This window comes from Neophocaena asiaeorientalis, unplaced genomic scaffold (assembly GCF_003031525.2).
Source record: "Neophocaena asiaeorientalis asiaeorientalis breed wild unplaced genomic scaffold, Neophocaena_asiaeorientalis_V1.1 scaffold152, whole genome shotgun sequence".
Classification (NCBI taxonomy): Eukaryota; Metazoa; Chordata; class Mammalia; order Artiodactyla; family Phocoenidae; genus Neophocaena; species Neophocaena asiaeorientalis.
Window position 1 is genome coordinate 3,936,011 of NW_020185338.1, and position 23,057 is coordinate 3,959,067.

The 23,057-nt window shown below is 35.1% G+C and overlaps 1 protein-coding gene across 10 annotated transcripts in view; it reads right to left on the reverse strand.

The window, feature by feature from the left end:
* Positions 1-23,057, reverse strand: part of SPATA7 (spermatogenesis associated 7) — a 35,620-nt gene that overhangs the window by 1,134 nt on the left and 11,429 nt on the right. For 5 of the 10 annotated variants that reach the window (XM_024736339.1, XM_024736337.1, XM_024736341.1 and 2 more), the window contains 6 exons: positions 18,008-18,141; positions 9,413-9,888; positions 8,214-8,280; positions 6,439-6,554; positions 4,858-4,911; positions 3,419-3,496 (listed from right to left, as the gene is read on the reverse strand). In XM_024736339.1, the coding sequence (XP_024592107.1) occupies positions 3,419-3,496; positions 4,858-4,911; positions 6,439-6,554; positions 8,214-8,280; positions 9,413-9,888; positions 18,008-18,141 (925 nt within the window). Of the gene's footprint in view, positions 1-3,418; positions 3,497-4,857; positions 4,912-6,438; positions 6,555-8,213; positions 8,281-9,412; positions 9,889-18,007; positions 18,158-23,057 lie in introns of all 10 variants that reach the window. The other 5 variants (XM_024736346.1, XM_024736344.1, XM_024736343.1 and 2 more) reach the window with 2 other exon arrangements.

The window sequence follows — 23,057 nt, forward strand, 5'->3', positions numbered from 1 at the left end:
TTCCAGAGATAAACACTAATCCTTCCCTGTCCTGTCAAGTTCTCCAATTTGGAAGCTAGTATGGCTTCCACTATGTTTTAGTTATGTAACAGATGCCAATGTTTCTTCTAAAAAGACTGCATGCTACTTACATTTCTGTTAATAAAATAACTTCAGTTAGGTTCCACCCCACACACACACTAAAAGCTCTTTATCTTTTTTCTCTCACACACATACACAAACATCAAAAGCCTTCCCCCCTCTTTCTCTTTCACATATACAACCCCCCAAAAGCAAACGCCTAAAGAAAATTCTTTACAAAGAATTTTGTAAAGAGTTACCTTACAATGCTTCCAAATTGTACTTGAAAAAAATTCCACTCATAGTAAATTCACATAAAAACCTAAAGTTATCACTTATTAAGCACCACTAAGTGTTAGACATTTGTGCTGGACAAATAATAATCATTATACCTCTCTAATCATGACCAATACTGGGAGACAAAGGTATTATAAAACCCATTTTAAAAGATGAGAAAACGACATAGTCTAAGATGATGGTTTACTCTCCCTAAGGTCACAAGCAATTAAGAGAATGAAACCCAGATATGTCTGGCTCCAGACACATTCTTTCAACTACACCATGCTTGTCTAGCTATCACAGGAGTATATCAACCGGTTTCATTTTACCATTTGTTACTCTCAGTGAAGTTATAAGCCAATCTTAGATTTAGTTTTTCTGAATTATTTGAAATGTTTAAAAAGTCCAAGAAATCTGTATTCTGTATTTTAAAACTATCAATAATGTTTGGACCATTCACTTCTGGGCACTGTTCTATGCATATATATTTCTTTACTAAAATTGGGATTACACAATACATACTGTTTTGATATCTATATTGTTTTTTCTAATCAACTATATATTTTGAACATCTTTATGCATCAATAAATTCACTTCTACAACATCATTTAAAATCTGAACAGAACTTACCATTATATTCTACAATTTATTCAGCTGAACCTTTACTATTCAACATGTAGGTTGATTCGATTTTTTGGTGCTACTATAAAAATTGCCATAATAAACAGCCTTATAATCTAAAAGAAAAATGTGAGTTTTTTAAGCATAAATACAATTTTTCATGCCAACCATTTTTGTTTTGGCTTCTAACCTTTGCTTTATTGTTTTTATTTACAGTTGGTATCAATGTTTTTGCTGTGGTAGTGGTAAAAAGAACACACAAAATTTACCATCTTAACCAATTTTTTTTTTTTTTTTTTTTTTTTTGGAAGGGAAGCCCCATCTTAACCAATTTTAAATCTACGGTTCAGTGGCATTACGTATATTCACACTTGTGAAACCGATCAATAGAACTTTTTCATCCTGCAAATCTAAAACTCTACACCCATTATGCAAACATTCCTTTTTAACATAAAGAGGTAAACAGAATTACTGTAAAAAAATTCAGGTCTTTTTGGTGTAGCTTTTTATACTAATAATGAAAATGTTCACTGTAAGAAACTTCATATAGAAATAGAAATAACTCATTAAAAATGTCTGCACTTCACATATTATTATGATGGAAAGCACGTAGCATATACATAAAGGGGTCCTATGATACATATCATAAAGTTTTATCTAAATGAATTTCAGCTAAATAAATGTATAAGCTGGCTCAGGACCACACAGTTTCCTTAAGATATACAATACTAATCTGGTTTTGCAAACTTCCCCTTTCACTCACAGTGTGCAAATGTAGCCTTTAATTTGTCCTCACGTTACTAGTAACAGTTGTAACAAAAAAAAAGCTTGCTTTTGATTCTCATGACAGTTTCAAATAGTAAAAAGAGATGATGGATATTTGCAAAGAAACAGCAAAATTTAGTTTACTAGTCTATTATAAACTAACGGATATAACAGTATTTTTTTGGCTTGTTTCTTTGTAGACTGTATGGGATTTTTACATGCGTGATAATGTCATCTGTGAATAAAGACAGTTTTATGGTTTTCTTTAAAATATGGATACCAGGGGCTTCCCTGGTGGCACAGTGGTTAAGAATCCTCCTGCCAATGCAGGAGGCTCGAACCCGTGTCCAAGAAGATCCCACATGCTGCAGAGCAACTAAGCCTATGCGCCACAACTACTGAGGCTGTGCTCTAGAGCCTGTGAGCCACAACTACTGAACCTGCATGCCACAACTACTGAGCTGTGCTCTAGAGTCCACAAACCACAACTACTGAGCCCACGTGCCACAACTACTGAAGCCCGTATGCCTAGAGCCTGTGCTCTGCAATAAGAGAAGCCACCGCAATGAGAAGCCTGCACACTGCAACAAAGAGTAGCCCCCACTTGATGCAACTAAAGAACGCCTGCACGCAACGAAGACCCAACACAGCCAAAAATAAAAATAAATAAATTATTAAAAAAAAAGAATCTGCCTGCCAATGCAGGGGACATGGGTTCGAGCCCCAGTCTGGAGGATCCCACATGCCATGGAGCAACTAAGCCTGTACGCCACAACTACTGAGCCTGCACTCTAGAGCCCGTGAGCCACAACTACTGACCCCATATACCGCAACTATTGAAGCCCGAGAGCCACAACCACTGAGCCCGTGTGCTGCAACTACTGAAGCCCGCACACCTAGAGTCCGTGCTCCACAACAAGAGAAGTCATGACAATGAGAAGCCTGTGCACTGAAATGAAGAGTAGCTCCCACTCGCCGCAACTAGAGAAAGCCCACGTGCAGCAATGAAGACCCAATGCAACCAAAAATAAATAAATTTATAACAAAAATTATGGATACCATTTCTTTTTCTTTGTGATAATTTTTTTTGAAATTGAGGTATAATTGCCATATATTATATTAAGGTGTACAACGTAATGATTTGATATTTGTATATATCGTAAAATAATCACCACAATAAATCTAGTTAACATCTGTTAACATATGTAGTTACAGAAAATTTTTTTCTTGTAATGAGAACTTTTAAGATCTATTCTCCTGGTAACTTTCAAATATACAATATGATATTATTAACTACAGTCATGATGTTGTACATTATATCCCCATGACTTGTTTATTTTATAAATGGAAGTCTGTACCTTTGGACCCCCTTCAACCATTCTGCCCCTCCTGCCCCACCTCTGGCAATTTGTTCTCTGTATTTAAGAGATATGACAGTATTTAATGAACAAACTCTCTATTCTTTTCTCTACCTCCCCAAACTGTGAACTCGCCTTAGAGTATGAATTAAACATCCTTTATAATTTACTATCAATTATAAGAACAATTACATCAATTATAAGAACATGATCCCCTAAGAAAGCAATATCATTTTCATTTCCTAATATGTGGAAATAACTTTAAAAAATTAACACCAAATGAAGAGTATTTAATATATCATTCAACCACTATAATACATTTTTAAAAATCTAACCTGTTTGAAAATAAACCAAGTTTCAAAATTTCATCTGTTACATCTTCAATGAAACTCAGATACAACAGTTCTTCTTCACTGTGAAGGCAAAGTGATATACAGCATAAAAAATCACTGCTTATTTACTCTGAAAATGATAGGAAACATGAGTACCTAATTAGAAATATCTGTACTATTACAAATGTACTTCCATCTCACATTATTATGAGGAATATTATAAAACAAATATTACATCTACCTTCTCAAATTATGCAAGGATATTTATTGGTATTAAAGATGAGACAATATTCCCTAATAGAGTGAAACTTCATAGATGTCTGAAACATTCATCAGGAAGTAAAAAATAAGCAAGGATTAAACAAAACAAAACAGAACAGAAAGCAACCAGGGGCAGTGCCAAGAGGGCAACTAGGTGTGACCCACCGGGGGCCCGTGTTCTTGACAAGCATTTTAAATTTCCTCTGGCTCCTGACCAGGTCCAGCAGCAGAGGTGTGAGTCCCTCTGCATGGCAGAAGGGAAGGAAGAAAGTCATCCAGAGAAACAGGAACTTCAACGATGAAATCCTCTCCTGCTCCTAGGAGAGCATACTGTTTTAAGGTTGAGAAATTTACTGAGCAGAAAAAATTATTTTTTTTCCTCAAAAGGTTTGGAGATGAGGAAAAATATTCTAAAAGAAAAATCTGTGTATATACAGTAATAATTTTTAATTACTTGGACACATTTCTCTGTTATATTATCTTCTGAGTTAACTATATTTTACAAGTTATTACAAGAAAATTAGGGTACTATTATAGGTTTGATTTTAATTAGCTAAAAATCAGTGATGATAGAAAATGTAAATAGCAAGTAACTACTCAATTACTGAAAAAGTAAATACAAGGGAAAGAGTTAATTAGCAAATCAAATAGAAGATTAAAATACTGCATAAAAAATACGCTTTCAAACCAATTCACAGGCAGCAAGTTTGAGAATAAATGAAAGTCTATAAAAGTAGATTGTTTTCCCTGAAAAAATGCAGCTTAACTAAAACTACATTCAAACCCAGAAGTGGGTTTTTTATCTGCAAAAAACTGGTGAAGTTAGAAACCTCCAAGAATGGTATCCTGAGCTACCAAGCCTACATTTCTCTAAAACTCATCTTTATTATTCTTTATTATTTTTATTTATAAAAATAAAAATTATGGGTACTAATTATAAAAAATAGCAAGTATTATTAACTTAGGGACAAATTTCTACTGGACATAAAGATGAAGTGATTAATAATTATTTCAGAAAATTCTGGTCATTTTCTCAGATTTGGTGTGCATTATACGGCTGAACCCCAAAGCTGGTTGTAAAGAAAGATTAGTATTCAATCCTGACTAATTTAATAATAATTTGTGTGAGTCTTAATTCTTCATTTCCACTAAGCAAAATGAAGAAGTCAAAAATATCTTACTCAGAATAGATTTTTCTCCCTGAAGGAGGCTGCAGGGAACATTGACATACTGCCCTGGAAAGAGAAAATTAGAGTATTTGAACAAAACAATGATTTGGCATATAGTAATATGTTAGTAATAATATGTTTCAGAATTTTAAAGCACTTTTCACATTCATTATCTAATCTAATCTTCAGAAAAACCCTGTCAGGTATATTAGGTAGGTGTTATTTTTTCCACTTCCTAAACAATTCACCTGGGGCAGAAAGGCTAAGTAACTTGCCAAGGTCATGTGTTAGTAGGTAGCAAAGACAGATTTTTAAACTAGTCTTGTAATTACAAATTCATGATCCTTTTAAAAATTGTACTATGAAACTTACCTTGCATAAACAATTAGTTTGACTAAGATGAAAACATAAATGATGTTGGAAACATATCTCCCTATAGAAAAAAGTTTTAAGCTGTTAACTATGATAAATTTTGTCATTATTCAGTTATGTCATCATTAGTTAATTCCAAGCTTCCTATTCAGGTATATTCAATTATAATATTTTACTTTACTTCTTTTAGATAGAAGCTACTGGGAAAGATAACTATCCCTTTCTTTAGGTTATTCTTTATATTCACTGAAGACTGGCTCAACTGGCTCAAGAGAGTATCTTAAGTTATGAGTACTAAAGCATCATGAATTTCCAGACAGAGAAGTCAGCAATAAACCTCCTTGCCACTCCCTCCCCCCACAAAGCCTTTCCAGGTGAGATCTCCCTTAGGAAAGGCCTGAGGGAAGACCTGGGCCCTGAAGGGCTGCGTGTGCTTGCTTCCAGTCTGCTACAGGATGTCTCATTCTTGCTCTTTAGCCTTTTTTTCCTTCCACCTCCTTCATCTCATATCCAAACTCTGACACTGGAAATGCACTCGACAGCTGAAGCTATCAAAGGCATTTTTTAGGTTCTGTACTACCTGCTAAGCTATCATTTTTATTTAGGCGCAGTGTTCTGTAATTCCAAAACATGAGGAGTCGTTTTAAAAAATAGTGCCTCCTCTACAAAGCACGGACAGATAAAGCACTAGCACATGAGGAATATTCAAAAGCGCAAATGCTGAATCCTCAAATGGTAGGGTTCTTCAGTACTATCTGTGCCACGTAAACTGGTTAGCATCACCGCTGGAGGATCTGTCTTGCGGAAAATCCTTTCTCATAATGAAGAGGGATAGTAAATAATACAAGCCTGTGTCCCTTTTCCCTTTATTAATGAATTAGCAAAATGAATTCATTTACACTTTTAGTGACTACCTACTTCGTAATACTTCCTTAGTAAAACTAACAGGGCCACTGAATTGTGTAATACCAAAACAGATGGGAGAGCATTCAGTTAAAACAGTACTCATGTTTCCAAGTCTGAAGTGTCTGTCCCCTGCCACCGCCCCCCTACAGCACGCGGCACGTGGGATCTTAGTTCCCCTGACCAGGGTCAAACCTTCACCCCCTGGAGTGGAAGAACGAAGTCTTAACCACTGGACCGCCAGGGAAGTCCCCTCATGTTGCAAAGTCTGTATGTCTGTTACACAGGAAAGCAGTTAGATATAATCAGGTGAAATACCTTGATGAGGAACACTGAAGAGCACTGTCTTTAACCTCATCCCATGGTAATTCATGTCCTTGTAAAGGTAAAGGGGTTATTTTTCCTTTGGTACCATACGACATACAGCTAGATGCCTGGGGATGCAATGAGAAGAATAAATCTTTATTTTGCTTCAAAAATACATTATGAAAGCAGAACTAAAGCAAAACAGGAAATTTCCAAAAATAGTTGAACAGAGATACCCAGTAGATAAATGTGACTGATATATCAGGACAAAGGATGTTTCAGAATTCACTTTTCATACAATCAAGACTTTTTTCTTAAATTTATTTAAAGGTAAAACAATTTCTTATATTTTAATGACGAATATTTTAAATGACATTAAAGAATACCACAAATAAACATATAAAGAGAAACCAAGCAAATAAGTAAACTTGAGAGAAAATAGCCAATTATTCAGAAACTCAAATAGCCCATCTGTTTCAAATGCCAACCTATCAAATATGTATTGTAGAAGCAGTGGTAGCTCCGGCAGTATGAACAACAATATAAAGAAAAAAACAAAAATAATGGCAGCCTACTTTTATAGAACGCTTACGAGGGGCCCGATACTGTGTCAAGCATTTCCTTGCATTATCCGAGTTAATCTCTAGAATGCTAATTTATGTGTAGTGCTTTACCATTTTAAAAGTGCTGTTAGGATGGTCTATCTACTGTAGCTAATACTCTTACTAGCTTCCTCAAGTTGATTATGGAGTAAGGGGACATGCCGTTTTCTTACAGGGTTATTAGATAAACATTCGGAGCACAATGTCATAAAAATGGACTTCTGCTTTAGTTTATTTAGTTATCTATGGAGCTAAAAACCCTCTTCCTAAATCTCAAGCTAGTCATAGCCATCATTTACTGAGCCCGGGTCAGACTAGGTACTTTACCTACAACATTTAATCCTTCCAATGATCCTGCACATTAAGTACAGTTTTTCTAGAGGTGGAAACTCAGCTCTCAGAGGAACAGATTTGTCCTTGGGCCTTAAATGGCAGAACCCTATGTCAAACAGCCATTAATGGCTGGGATGGAAAACTACGACCCTCTACCCATTTTCAGAAGGGAAGAGGGAAGCTGAGTATGCTTATATTATCCCTGAATCTGCTTGACATTTTAATAGACAAACCTTTTTCACAAACAATAAATTTAAATTAGTGTATGATTAATACCCCTAAAATAAAAATAATCAGTTTATATCTCAAAGTCAGACTTAAAGCTGTAATATTTTAAAATAAACGATTGCTAAACATTCAAAATACGAACACTAAAAAAGATCTTTACAGTCTAGAAAAAAGTAAAAGCAAGCACAGGAGAATGATATCCATCTGTTTTTATAAAATGTATTACTTCCAATAATATAATCAGTGGCAATTCTTTAAAAAAAATACAGGCATAGAAACTAAAATAACTTCTGCACAACTTTTCTGGCTCCCTTAGTGATCCAAGTCTGCAACTTTGAAAAGAACATAAGGTATTTTACTCATCCACCGGTCTATCCAGCCAGCCAACCAACCACCTAGAAACGTTGCCAACAAAAAATGACTTCCTGGATTGGGTAGGATCCACCTGGCCACTCACAGAGACCTACAACCATCTGTAAACAAGCAATACTTCTGTATACTGGTTGTATCACATGCAAGAAGTGTCATCAAGAGATTATTCTTCATAGTCCAAATAGCTACACATGTTCTGTTAAAGCAGCTATAATTCTAATGTGGGACACAAAGAAATCTCATTTTTATTACCTGCTTTATGTTCATTTCTGAATCTGTGAAGTTCTTAATCTCAACTGTCTCAAAACCAGATTGAAAGCTGTAATATTTTAAAAGAAATTATTGTTAAATCTTCAAAATATAAACACTGTGATAATAAGCTTTACTGGCTAAAAAAAAATAAACTTCAAACATGAGAGATAAAATGCATCTATTCTTGTAGAATGTGTAATTTCTAATTATATAATTGGGAAATAGATATGGTTTGGATTACATATGCCTCTTTTTCCTTTTTTTGAATAGCAGCTAGATTTCAGTTGGACAGAATGGGACTAGGGAAATGGAAAGCATTATCTTCAAAATTTGTCAAAAATATAATCAGAAAAGTATTCGTTGTATTTGCTTCCCTCATTTCTTCTTCACTTAAAAATTCTATCATTAGATTTAATTCCTTAATTCTTTAAATGTATACAGACTGATCTTACTATACCTCTTATCTTTACCCAGACAAAAGAATACTAGTCATAAATTGTTTACTTTTAAAAATAATTAAAACCTAGCACCAGATAAGTACTCATTTATATAACACTAGGAAAAACAATCACAAATCCGCTACCACTCAATCTTTTACAAGATTTGTTTCTTTCTTCAATCATCTGGCAACCTTTAATGAATATTCATTATGTGCCAGGCACTACTGTATATGAAAATATTATTGAGGCAAATTATACTTAATTTCCAGAAATTATCCCAATTGTCTACATTATACCTGAGGAGCTGTTTCTGAGTATTTGCAGGGAGGGAAGCATAGGAGTAGTTAGACAAACAGTTGCTTTTTCTCCCCCAATACAGCCCATTGTTTTGCCATTTCTAACATAAATCAATAAACATATTTACACAAATGCTGTCTGATGACATATTTTACGGATTCTCTGAAAGTATATTTAAAAACATACAAAAGTTCTAGTACCATGTTTGAAACAATAAATTAAAATATGTAACATTCATGTTTATAAGGAGCTTGACAAGTTTAATAGCTATTTATTTTTTCAACAATTACTCTGATAGTTCTAGTGATTCATGCAGAAGGAAAAGCCACATTAACCTCATTCTAATCAAAAGGGCACTACCAGACCTTAAGTGTGGCACACAGGGTACATGATATAAAGTAAGGAATATTATTTAATTTCTACCACATCTTGAAGGATCTACTATTGGCTGTTGTGCCATACCTGCTTAATTGAGTCTGAGTTTCAGCTTCTATCTGCTGATCTGTAAAATCCTTTTTTCTTTTGGCAGGTGTATAATATCGATACTGTGACAGGAAAGATTTTGCTTCTGTTTTTAAAGTGCGTGGGGTGAATGGCAAATGTCTGTTAGAAAAGAGTTCAGAATGTTTATCCAAAAGGTCCCCACTGGGTGCTTTTGAAATTACTAACGGAAACCGCTGGGAATTTAGGGATGTGCCCCGGGGCCTTCTGCCGTAGGAGGTTCCAGAGGATGATTTCCTGGGCCCAGAGGCAGCATGATCCATGCTGGACAGGAAGGAACTGGAGTTCTTCTCAGTACCATTTGTGAGGACTTTATCGGATTTAGGTGGATTTAAGTGTAGTCGCTCTGAAGAAGTTACTGGTGACCTTTTAAAGGATGGAAATCCGTTCACTTCTTCGATTAACATAGCATCTTCATCTTGTGGTTCTCCTGGAGGCTAAGAACATTTGGTTTAACAGTGATCAGTTACATTTACAAATTCAGATAATTGGGGATCTCCAGATTACACATTAAAAAATGTAGAGCCTCAGGGCTCTACAAATATAGTGTGTATGTTCCTGAAAATTTGTATATGAAGTTATATTCAAGTTTTTGAATTATTAATATATAAAAATATAATTCTAAATATAAGCAATAGCAATCATTTTTCTTTCTGAAACTAAAAAAATGATTAATAACATATAACCATATTTGTGGTCTTGAACCTGTGTACTGAGGTAGATCCCAGTTTTATTTGAGTTTCCAAACCAATCGTGAGTACTAATCCCCTTCTCAACCACTGCTGGTGGCAGCATCCACCCATTCCTGCCTTGTCATGACCACCTTCAGTGCCAGCAGTTCCTCTGTGACTTAAAGGCTTTGAAGGAATGAAAAGGAACTTCTCACAATGTATAGATGTATGGAGCCCTGATTTAAGTAACTGATATTTTAAACATAATTAAGAAAGGGTGATGCCATAGGGAAGTTCATATGTTTCTTTCTCAACCTCTCATGAGTGGGGAAAGCTTTGAAAGCAAGGCATTTTGGCCTGCTCTATTTCTTTTTGGTTTAACCATTAAAAATAATTTTTTTTTTAAATTGTAGTTGATTTACAATGTTGTGTTAATTTCTGTTGTACAGCAAAGTGAGTCAGTTATACACATATATACATTCTTTTTAATATTCTTTTCCATTATGGTTTATCCCAGGATATTGAATATAGTTCCCTGTGCTATACAGTAGGACCTTTTTGTTTATCCATTCTATACGTAATAGTTTGCACCTACTAACCCCAAACTCCCAATCCATCCCTCCCCCACCTGCCCTCCCCCTTGGCAACCACAAGTCTGTTCTCTATGTCTGTGAGTCTGTTTCATAGATAGGTTCATTTGTGCCATATTTTAGATTCCACACATAAGTGATATCATATGGTATCTGCCTTTCTCTTTCTGACTTACTTCACTTAGTATGATAATCTCTTGATGCATCCCTGTTGCTGCAAATGGCTTTATTTCATTCTTTTTTATGGCTGAGTGGTATTCCATTGTATATATGTTTGGTTTAACTTTGGAAGAACTATTTCTACAGGGTATTCATAAGGTTTAACAGTATAGGTAATATTTTATTCTTTTACAGACTAGGTGCCCATAGACTAGATGCCTTGTCCATGATTCCAGACTTTAGGGACACCTGTGTATCCTTTACAGAACTTTGAGGCACTTTATTAAATGGTAGAGAAGAAGTTACATGGAAGTTAATCTGGAGTGAAAAAGGCTGGGATTTAGCCAGTTATATCTGTCCTACAAGCTCATGGGGAGGAAAACAAGAGGAAGATAAGCAAGCTGAATAAGAAAGGAGCTGAGTGCTTTCTGTGCACAAGGTACTGTTATTGCCTTTGAGTAGAAATAAAAGAGGAATAGTAAGAACTGTTACTATTACCACTGCTACTATTACATATGGAGTGCATACTATGTGCAAGGTACTGTTCTAATTAATTTACACGTACGACTCATCTAATCATCACATCAACTTCTGGGTGGTGGTACAATTAGTACCTCTACTATGCAGATGAAGAACCTGAGGGGCAGGGTCTCATAGATTTGAACCCAGGTGAACCTATGCTCTTCCCATTATATCATACTATCTATTTTACAGACTCATTTGAAATTTATACATTTTTAGATTTTTTTTACACCACCAGGAATCTTAAGCTGATTTTAACTCCTTTCATGGTAATGAACAAGTCAGCTAACTTACATATTGATTTACCTCAGCAAGGAAACTGCAGATAACTAGATATTGTGACTACAGCCTAAAACAGGTCAAGTCACCTATTTCCTTTCCAAGTGCTTTCCAACTTTATCCCAAATGTAAAGCAGAATTACTCAAAGCAACTAAGTATTTTGGCATTAAACTGTGAGTCACTAGGGTAGTGTTTAGTTAATGACTTTAACACGTTAGTTGTAAAAAGTGTTCCCAAACTAGGTTCACACTGCAGCTTATGTACCAGAGGAGTCTGGCTCTCCGGAAAGCAATTTCTAAGTATGATCTGAAAAATCTTTTAGGGCTATTAAATAATAATCACAGGAATTATTTACACTTGGGGAACAGAACAAATTGGGATCATAGCAGGCAGAAATGCATAAGGCATTAGATTGCCTGTGAGAAAATTCTTACCAGTAATGGTTATTTAATAAACAAAACGAAATACGAAAGAAAGTCTTTAAAGGCAGGAATATACTCTCATCTGTCTGAAATGGGCTGGGAAAATTGCTCTTGAATCAATTGAAGGCATGAAACTTTTCTGTATCTTTATATCTTATAATTCCTACCCTGTATTCTACTTCTTCTTTCCTTGGAAACCAGTAGAACACAGTGCAAAACCAACTGTACCTATCTGCTTTTTTGAGATTATATAATCTTTAACTATGAATATCAGAAAGCTTGGATATGATTTTCATAGAAAATGTGTAACACACTGGTAAATTCACCAAAATTAAAATAGCAGATCACTGTAAAGTTCTAAAATCAGAAAAGTGTTCATCAATTATTGTCAATGGAACAAAAATTCTGGTGGTAATCTGACCACTTTCACTTTAATGCAATTTGTTGTAAACTGTTTCTGTGATTTAAGAATTTATGTAAAGTGATAATCATTGACAGTTAACACATACATGTTTTAAAAATGTCAAAAATACCTATCCAATTTTACAATCACAGAATAACTGAGTATTAAATCAATCTTTTTCAGGGATAATGTCAGAAGAAATGGTATACAAAGATTTTCCAATTGTCAGGTTTTAAAACAGTTGAGGAATCAATTCAAGTGCAGAACAGGATAGATACAATTTATTTTAAAATTTGATTAACACTTGTTTTGCAAAAAGCTTCAAATTGTATTTTACAAAAGAAACTGATAGCTTCTGATTTTCACTGTTTTATAGTGCTTTTAAAACAGATTTATTTAAGAACATGAGTCACATTCATATATTCAATTAATCTTAATATCACATGGTATGTGCTGCACCAGTGATGTAAGTGAGTGGTGAATAACTGTGTGTGAGGTACAAGGTGCAGACTTAAAAGTGTCTCAGGTGATAGCATGTAAGTCAAAATGTAAGAGAAAATAAGTAGCCCATATTACAGTGTGGGCAATTAAAGAAAAAGTTTTTGATTACATGGTCTCACGTATATAAACAGCTAATATGTCCAGAGGCCAAAGTTACCATTTTCTTTTGAATTGTAGCAAACTTTTCAGTAAATGCAGATTATAACTACAGGTATCTGTTAATCATAAACCCACCCAATTATCAAAATATTATGCCCCAAATAATAATTTTAATTTGAATGTATCTAAATATTTATCATCAAGTATTATAAAAAAATGTAAGCAAATTGCAAATTACTATTAAGTCTAAATGGAGTAAAAAATATACTTATATAAAAGCATAAATGAACTATATTTTTAGAAGCAAAAAGTTACAGGGTTACAGTGACTGAAGGAAAAATGAATGGAAAACATCGCCCATTTACAGACTTAATTATATATTTTATTTTCAACAAATCCCAGCCTTACCTCAAAATAGAATTATTAATTTATATTCAAAATGCTAGATAATAGAAACATATTTTTAAAAATATGTTTAAAAAGTACCATCACTGAAAATGAAAATACATACATGAGTCAAATACTGATGAACAGATTCTCAGATGGTACAGTGTATAGCAGGTTTATTCTAAAGGAAGCAGCTCTATTCCTAGTCCTTTTATCTACAAAACAGCCTTGGGGACTCTTAAACATATTTACAGCTTTCCTGATGACTCCCAAATCTATTTTCAGCCCAGACCTCTCTCCTGACACAGATACTTATATCCAGCTCTCTACTGAATATATTAGATGTTCCAAAGGCATCTCAAATTAAGCAGGTCCGAACAAGTAAACTCGGGCAAGCCAGAAACCTGGAAACCTCCCAGTTGCCCAAGGCAGAAACCTGGAAACCTCTTTAATTCCTGCCTCTTGCTCTTCATATCATCTGATCAGTCACCAAGTCCTGGGGATTCTACTTTCTAAATGTCTCCTAAATATATATTCCTTATGCTCCTTCTGCTGTCTTATAGATCATATCTTAATCATTTCTTCCCTACACTGCAACTGTCACACAATTAGTCTGTCCTTCCCTGCTGCCAGTGTAGTCTTTGTAAAGTGTCAATATGATGACACAACTTCCCAACTAAAAACTGGTCTATGGCTCTGCCACACTTCTCAGAGAAAAAGGACCCAGGTTCACTCTTAATTCACAAATGCCCTTAGTCTTTACCCCTGCCTACTGATATGTCACATCTTCATGTACAATGGAAAGAGCTGGAGTCAAAAATGAAACGGCTTTTACCAACAGGCAATAGTTTTTCCATATCACAGTTGCTAAGGGACAGAAAACAAAGCTCAGGGCCTAATCTAGACAGTCTAGGAGACCATGCTCATGAATCTGGGATCCTCTCAATGGCGACCCTCCAATTAGATGACTTACAAAGAAACTTGCCCATCTTGAACACTGGCACTGAGAGAACAGTGGCCTTTGAGAATGCGAAATCATATGCTGCTTCCACACAAGCTTGCGGCCTAAATTTGCATTACCCAGATGGTCCACAAAAACCTTAAGCCAAGACAAATGACTCAAGTTTTTTCCAACACACAAATTGTAGGGGGATAAAAAGGTGGGGGAAAGAGAAATTATTGATTAAAAGAAATGTATCAATTAGTTGAAATTATTTAGAGTCCAATTCCAACAAACTTAAAAAAAAAAAGAGAGAGATAATGGGGAAATGTGAACAGTGGATATTTGATGATATTAAGGAATTATTAATTTTTAAGGCATAATAATGGTATGGTGGTCTATCTTTTAGATATTTAGATATATACAGAAATATTTATAGATAACATTATATATCTGGTATTTGCATCAAAATAATCTGGGATGGGGTAGTGAGTGAGGATATACATGAAATAAGCCTGGCCCTGAACTGATCATCGTTGCACTTAGGGGACAAGAACACGTGGGTTCATTATACCACTCTATTTTTAGAGATGCTAAAATTTTCAAAATTAAAAAGTTTAAAAAGAGACCATCACACACACAAAAAGACTTCCAGTTTCAGCTGACAGATGGAGAGAAATGGAAAGAGCATAGCTCTCACCATTATAATAAGAAAAAAAGCTGGACAAACTGCAAATTAATGATTTTTCTTGAACTGCTGAGAGAACTAAGGTCACAACTAACCTAAAGTCCACAGTGATATAAGTACCTGCAGGGAGAAACAGAACCTAAGCATTTGCTTATTTGGGACAGATGCTGCTGAATGACATATAAACTGGTAAGAAGATTATGCTAGAAGTTTTTAGCTAATTGCTAAGGACTGAGTGTGGACTATTGTAAGAGTATGAAGCCTCTGAGACTTGGGGAGTTTGTACCCTCTTGCAGGCTTTTCCTCTAGGAAAGAGCTTTTCCACCAAAAGCTCTCAGGGAAGAGCAGGAAGAATCCTGAGAAAATTTCCCCCTTCCCTTGTTTCTTTGGCATGGCTAGGGGAGGGGAACAGCACCCACTGCAGAAATTACTCTCAGACCAATTTTTCCTTTCTCTCAATCTACAGGGGGAAATTCCCTTCACTTTGCCACATAACAATTACAGAAGTGATATTCCATTACCTTTGCTACATCCCATAGGTTAGAAGCAAGTTACAGGTACTGCCTACACTCAAGACGAGGGGATTATTTAAGGGTGGGGATCACTGTGGGGCTTAGAATCCTGCCTACTACTGTGGGTCAAATAGAAAGTACGCAAGAAGAAAGAAGAAATGAAAACATACTAAATGCTCCACTTTAAAAGGCAAAGATTATCAGAGTGAATAATCTGACCCACCTAAAACCTATCTAAAATATTAGGATTAAAAAATGGAAAAAGTGGGGGCTTCCCTGGTGGTGCAGTGGTTAAGAGTCCGCCTGCTGATGCAGGGGACACGGGTTCGTGTCCCGGGCCGGGAAGATCCCACATGCCGCGGAGCGGCTGGGCCCGTGAGCCATGGCCTCTGAGCCTGCGCGTCTGGAGCCTGTGAACCAAAGGAATACTAATGAAATGAAAATGAAAGCTGGTTTAACTATATCACTATCAGAAAACACTTTAATATAAAAAGCATCAAGGCAAAGAAGTTCAAACCACAGTGACAACAGGTTAGATTCACCAAGAAAATATATCATCTCTAAGTCTGTATGTATATAATAATATAGACTCAAAACATATAAAACAAAAATTGCTAGTACTAATTCTTGGAGAAATAGCTAAATATATAATCATGTGAAAGATTTCTCTTAATAAAAGATAGACTAATTAGACAAAAAGATCAATAAGATTTGAACACCTAAAAGATAAAACTTAATCTAATGCATACACTATATATTAAATACTGCATACAGCTACAGAATATATTTTCTTTTCAAACACATATGACATAGTGTATTAAAAAATATTGTCCAAACAAATAAAAGAAAAAAGAACTGTCTACCTACTGGGCCATAAAACAAGTCTCAACAAATTTCAAGAAACAAATATCACACAGATGTTCCCTGATCAAAATACAATTAGGCTAGAAATCTGTAACAAAGAGAAAACCAGGAAAAAAAATAGAGATTAATAAACTTTTCTAAAAGACGCTTGAGTTAAAGAATAAATTATAATGGAAACTGTAAAATACTTTGAACTGAACCATAATAAAAATACCACATATCAAAACTTGTGGAATGCAGCTAAAGCAGCACTTGAAGGAAAATATATAGCCTTAAAAATGCTCATACTATGAAAGAAGTGAGGCTGAAAATAAACTAAACAAAAGTAGAAGAAAGTACTGTAACATAAACTCAAAGAAAGCCAAAAGAGGAAAATAAAGCATGAACATTACCCAACTAGAAAACAAAGTACAACAGAGAGGATCAATGCAGTGAAAGATGTGCCCTTAAAAAGATTAATAAAACTGACAAATCTCTGGTGAGAATAATAAAGAAAAGACTGAAGGCACAAATAAACAACATTAGGATAAAAAGAGGAACTAATACATATTCAAGAGAGATTATGAAATGATTTAAGGTATATTATGAACAAGTCTATGCCAAGAATTTGAAAATTTAGATGAAATGGACAACTTTCTACATATGTACAACTTATGAAAATAGTTCTATAATGATTTCAAAAATTGCAGTCAAAAATCTTCTCACAAATAAAACTCTAGGCCCAAATAATTTTAGTGCTGAGTTCCATCAAATTCAAGGAACAAATAATTTCAAACTTACATAAACTACTCTAGGGCATGGAAAAAGAGGAAATAGCACCCAGTTTATTTTATGAGGCTAGCAAAACCTGACATAGCAGAAAAAAGGGAAAATGACAGGTCAATATCAATAATGGACATAGATGCTAAAACCCTAAACAAAATATTAGCAACTGTATCTGGTAATGTATAAAAAAAGGAATTACATCATGACAAACCTGTGTTTATACTAGGGATGCAAAGTTGATTTAACATTAGAAACTCGATTATAATTCACTACATTTGAATAGATTAAAAAGAAAAATTGTACCATCATTTCAAAAAATGCAGAAAAAGAATTTGATAAAATTAACACACATTCATGAGAAAGGAAAAAAAATCCTCTTAGCAAACTAGGAATCGAAAAGAATTCCCTTAATCAGATGATAAAGGTTATCACAAAAAACCTAAAGCAGGGGTCAGCAAACTATAGCCTAAAGGTCAAATCTGGCCCACCACCTTATATGTTAATAAAGTTTTACTAGAACAAAGCTACGTCCATTCATTTACGTACTGTCTATGGCTGCTCTCCAATGGCACAATAGTTGTGACAGAGACACAACAGTTGTGGCCTGGAAAGCCTAAAATATTTACTATTTGGCTATTTACAGGAAAGTGTACCAATTCTGACCTATAGTAAACATTATCAAAAAGTCAGGTTCCACCACCAATGAAGTATCTTAGAAACATTTACTTTTAAAAGGTAAAAATACTATCTTACCTTTTGTAGAGTGTTAAGTAATGACTTGGAATTACTTTTAGAATTGGATTGCATTGCAGTTTTAGTTAATTTCAATTCCCTTTCACACAGTGCTAATTCCTTTTTGAGTTTCTCTCTTCGTTGTTGGTCTGCATCTGAGGGGAAAACAATCTTTTGAAATACAGAATAAAATAGAAAAATTAATTTTTTGGTGTTAGACGACTAGTAAAGGGCACTTTTTTCTTGCTAAAAATGTTTATACTACTGATATGTAAATAAATCCATATACTTTTCTGTATAAAGATAACAAATATTTAATTCATAGAATCTTCAAATGGATTGACTATTTAAAGAGCAGAAACAAGATATGACAAATTGATTAAGCCTAAGGGCTCAAGGGAGCAATTCCTAGCAGATATGGAGATATAAAGGTTAGAAATGCTTGACCGTGTTGTCTGCAACTGTAATCACCAAATGCAGAGTTTGAATTAATCCATATACTCCCCCGCAAATGAAATATTATTGTCAATACCATCATATGCTATAAAAATTTAAGCTTTATATGAGTCAAAAAAATGACACTAAATTTTAAAACATTACTTTTAATTAGGATAACTGATTTCCATTTTTCTTAACTGCTAGTCATTTGAAAATACAAACGAAAAAGGGGGTTTCACATTTTAGTGTGCGTTAAGTCAAGTATTGAGTCATTATCAAAGACTGAAAATGGCAAAATGAAAGCTAGTCAAGTTTCAGAGTTAAAAAGAAGGCTAACCATAAGTAAAATGACTTGTATTTTCATGTAAAATTTAAAATTTAACATATACTTTTTAATTGGAATCTATATCAACTTAATGGACAAGATAGTTTCAAGTTTCAAATCACCCTGATTTAGGGGGAAAAAAAGGGGCAAAAGGTTTGAAAAGACACTTACTAAAGATATACAAATGGCCAATAAGCATATGAAAAAATGCTTTACATCCTTAATCATGAGGAAAATGCAAATTAAAATCATAATGAGACACCACTTCACACCCACTAGAATGGCTATAATCAAAAAAGGAGTCAATAACATGTTAGCAAGGATATGGAGTAACTGAAATCCTAATTATGTTGGAGGCAAGAATATAAAATGGTATGGCCACTTCAGAAAACAGTTTGGCAGTTTCTTAAAAAGTTAAGTATAATTCACCATATGACCTAGCAATTCCATTCTCAGGTGTATGCCCAAGAGAAATGAAAATTCATATTCACACGAAAGACTTGTACATGAATGTTCATAGCGCACTATTCATAATGGTCAAAAAACAGAAACAGCGCGTCAGTCAATTAATAAATAGACAAAATGTGGCATTATCCATACAACAGAATACTATTTAACAATTAAAAAGGAACGAAGTACCGATTTAGGTTACCATATAGGTTAATCTCAAAAACATTATTCTAGGGCTTCCCTGGTGGCGCAGTGGTTGAGAGTCCGCCTGCTGATGCAGGGGACGCGGGTTCGTGCCCCAGTCCGGGAGGATCCCACATGTCGCGGAGCGGCTGGGCCCGTGAGCCATGGCCGCTGAGCCTGCGCAGTCTAATGCAAAAAAACACATATATGACTCCATTTATATAAAATGTCCAGAAAAGGCAAATGTATAGAGAAAGAAAGCAGGCTTCCAAGGCTAGGAGTGGGATGAGGAAGCAGCTGCAAAGCTATCATTTTGGGGATCTTCTTAAGGTGAGGAAAATATTCCGAAACTGGTTTGTAGTGATGATTGCACAATTCTGTAAGCTTAGTAAAAATCCATGAATTTTATGGTATGAAAATTTTTGTCAATAAAACTGCTATAAAAAATAAAGCCGGGCTTTCCTGGTGGCGCAGTGGTTGAGAGTCTGCCTGCCGATGCAGGGGACACAGGTTCGTGCCCCGGTCCGGGAAGATCCCACATGCTGCGGAGCGGCTGGAATGGCATTATTTAGACAATTCAACAAAGTATATAGAGATATTCTAGCTTTGATAAAGACTGAAATTATCAAGTCAGTTGTCTGCTATGACAGAAGAGTATATCTTATAAAAACAGAGATGACTCAAAACCACAGATTTCTTTCTCTTTTAAAATATGTCTATAAAGCCTGTTTCTAAGTTAGTTCATACTGATTATAATGAGCATCAGCTTTGTAACACACAAAGTAATGATTATTAATTACACTTTGGTTTGGTGATTACAATCTTTGCAATTCTTCTAGCCATCACAATTTTCTTCATTTACATGGCCAGAAAGAAAAACTCCTGTCTCAACTGACTGAAAGCAGAAAATATCATGGGATAAATAAGCACTAGCTAAGTCTAAATTCTAAAAACAAAAAATAGGAGTAATTCTTTAAATACAACTTATATGCCATCAATTTCTGAATTTTTATCTCCATCCTGGAACTCTCTCCTGAACTCCAGACTTTGTATTCCAATTGCCTCCTCAGCATCTCCACCTGGATTTCTAAGAGGTATTTATTTTGAACTTAAAATGACCAAGACTTAACAACTCTTGATTCACTTCCTCCCCTAAATATCTTCCTATCATATTCCTCATTTCAGTAAGTTGTAACTGTCATTTTAGTTGACAGACTCTAAGTATTGGGAGTCATCTTTGACTCACTCTTCTTTTTCTCTCATATTCTATCTACATCCAGTCCATCAGTAAATACTGTTGACACACATCTGAAGTATTTCCAGAATCCAGCCATTTCACATTCCCTCTACTTACAGGCACTTTGGTCCAAGTCACCACTATTTCTCATCTGAATTACTGTCTCCTAACTAGTCATTCTGCTTCTACCACTGACCCTTATAGACTATTCTTAACTCACCAGCCAGAAAGATGCTTTTAAAGTTAAACTGGCTCTGTTCCTTCTCCTCTACTCAAGACCCTCCAATGGCTTCCAATTTCATTTAGAGTGAAAGCCAAAGTGCTTGCAAATAGTCATAGCCCTATGCGGTCTGCAACTCTTTGTCCCATCTCAGTGACCTCATCGCTTGTCACTCTTTAGCTGGCTTATTTCACACCAGCTATACAGCTCTTCTTGCTGTTCCCCTGGATCCACTGATCACAATGCCATGTCAAGGCTTTTGTACGTGCTGTTTTCTCCATCTTGACTGCTCTTCCCTCCTTTACCCACTTGCTTCTCCCTTATTTCTTTCAGGTCTCTGCTCACCTTATCAGTGAGGCCTTCTTCTCCAAAGTCCCAATCTCCCTTATCCTGCTTCATTCTTTTTCATTGCACTTATTACCATCTGATATAGTCTATATTTACTCATTTCTTTGCATTTGCTTATCGTTTGTCTCCTTCAACTGGAATGTAAGGTCTATAAAAGCAAACAGTAGGTGTCCAATAAATAATTGTTGAACTAGTCACTGAATAAACTCTAGTGTACTAAACAAAATATGCAAAATGCCTGATTATTTTAAATTGGTGAATTTGGATTTTAAATTGGTGAATTTGGTTCAGTAAGAGGATTAATACATACATTCAGGCTTGTTAATTACACAACCTGAATAAAAAAGAGATAATCTTATCTGATACATCTATTGTTCAGGAACTTGTTCAGTATGAAAATTTACCAAAACTTTCCCATTTAGAGCCTAGTTAAAGAGGATTATTTGATCTAATGTCAACTGGGTAAAACCACCTTAATTCAAATGATTCAGATTTTGAAAGCCTAAAAATATTGAACCAGTTTTCTGTGCTATAAAAAGTTACTAATATGATACAGAAGAAGAAATATACAGCATAGAAATTAAAAATCTGGAAGGATCCTTAGAGATTATCTATCTTTCATTTTACAAAAGAGGAGGGAAAGACATAAAATGACTAGCCCATATAGCTTGTGTGCTATGGTGAAATTGGTCTTTAAAAATATATACTCAACACTGTGCTCTTGCCTAAAATGCCTTTACCCTTCTTATAAAATTATTCGAATCCTAAGACTCATTCAAAGATATGAGAACCTACACGAAGGCTTGTTGCAAACGTAAAGGTCACAGGGAGAATACAAAGTGCCAAGCACAGGGCCTGATAAAGACACTATGCTCACTGGTGGCAACTGGCTCAGCGTAAGTCCCATCTGTTCCTATCTGTTCCACTACGAAAATGTACAATCAGAGATAGGTACGACCAATCCCGTTGTCTGTGATCTTCCCCAGATTGCGCATAAGGGGCATTCTCCTATCTATGCTCTCATTCATTTATCACTTAGCATGCACTACTTGAAGCTGTTATTTATTTTTTAATGCAGAAGTTCTCTCTCAAACTGTAAATAACAAGTTCAAACAGCAGCTTAAGAAAATACTAAACTTAAAGTTTATAATATTTGATATTTATATAATTACAATAAGACAAGCACAGGCTGTGATATCCATGCTCTTTGGCTATTTTAAAGTATGCATTTCTTGATTGGACTCAAAGGCCTCAAAAGGTCTTAAATGGTATCTTTCAGAACATTTTAAAATAGGAATTTCAAATTTTGTGGTCTGATTATTTCCTTAGTAAAGATTTCTAAAAATAGAAATATTTTTCTATGTACATACCATATGTATGTACATACAAAGGGGAGATATATCATGATTCTATAATAATATATGTCAATAGCTTTTCAGATACAAATAACTACCATGTTTATCAGTTAGCTATTAGGATACAAATAGATAATATTTATTTGAAGAAAAGTGCCAGTTATGGTATTTTTAATAAATAATTCAGTAATTTAAAAAAATTTTATTTATTTACTTTTGGCTGTGTTGGGTCTTCGTTGCTGCATGTATGCTTTCTCTAGTTGCGGTGAGCGGGGGCTACTCTTCATGGCGGTGTGCAGGTTTCTCACTGCAGTGACTTCTCTTGTTGCGGAGCACAGGATCTAGGCACGCAGGCTTCAGCAGTTGTGGCCTGTGGGCTCTAGAGCGCAGGCTCAGTAGTTGTGGTGCACAGGCTTAGTTGCTCGGTGGCATGTGGGATCCTCCCGGACCAGGGATCGAACCCGTATCCCCTGCATTGGCAGGCGGATTCTCAACTGCTGCGCCACCAGGTAAGT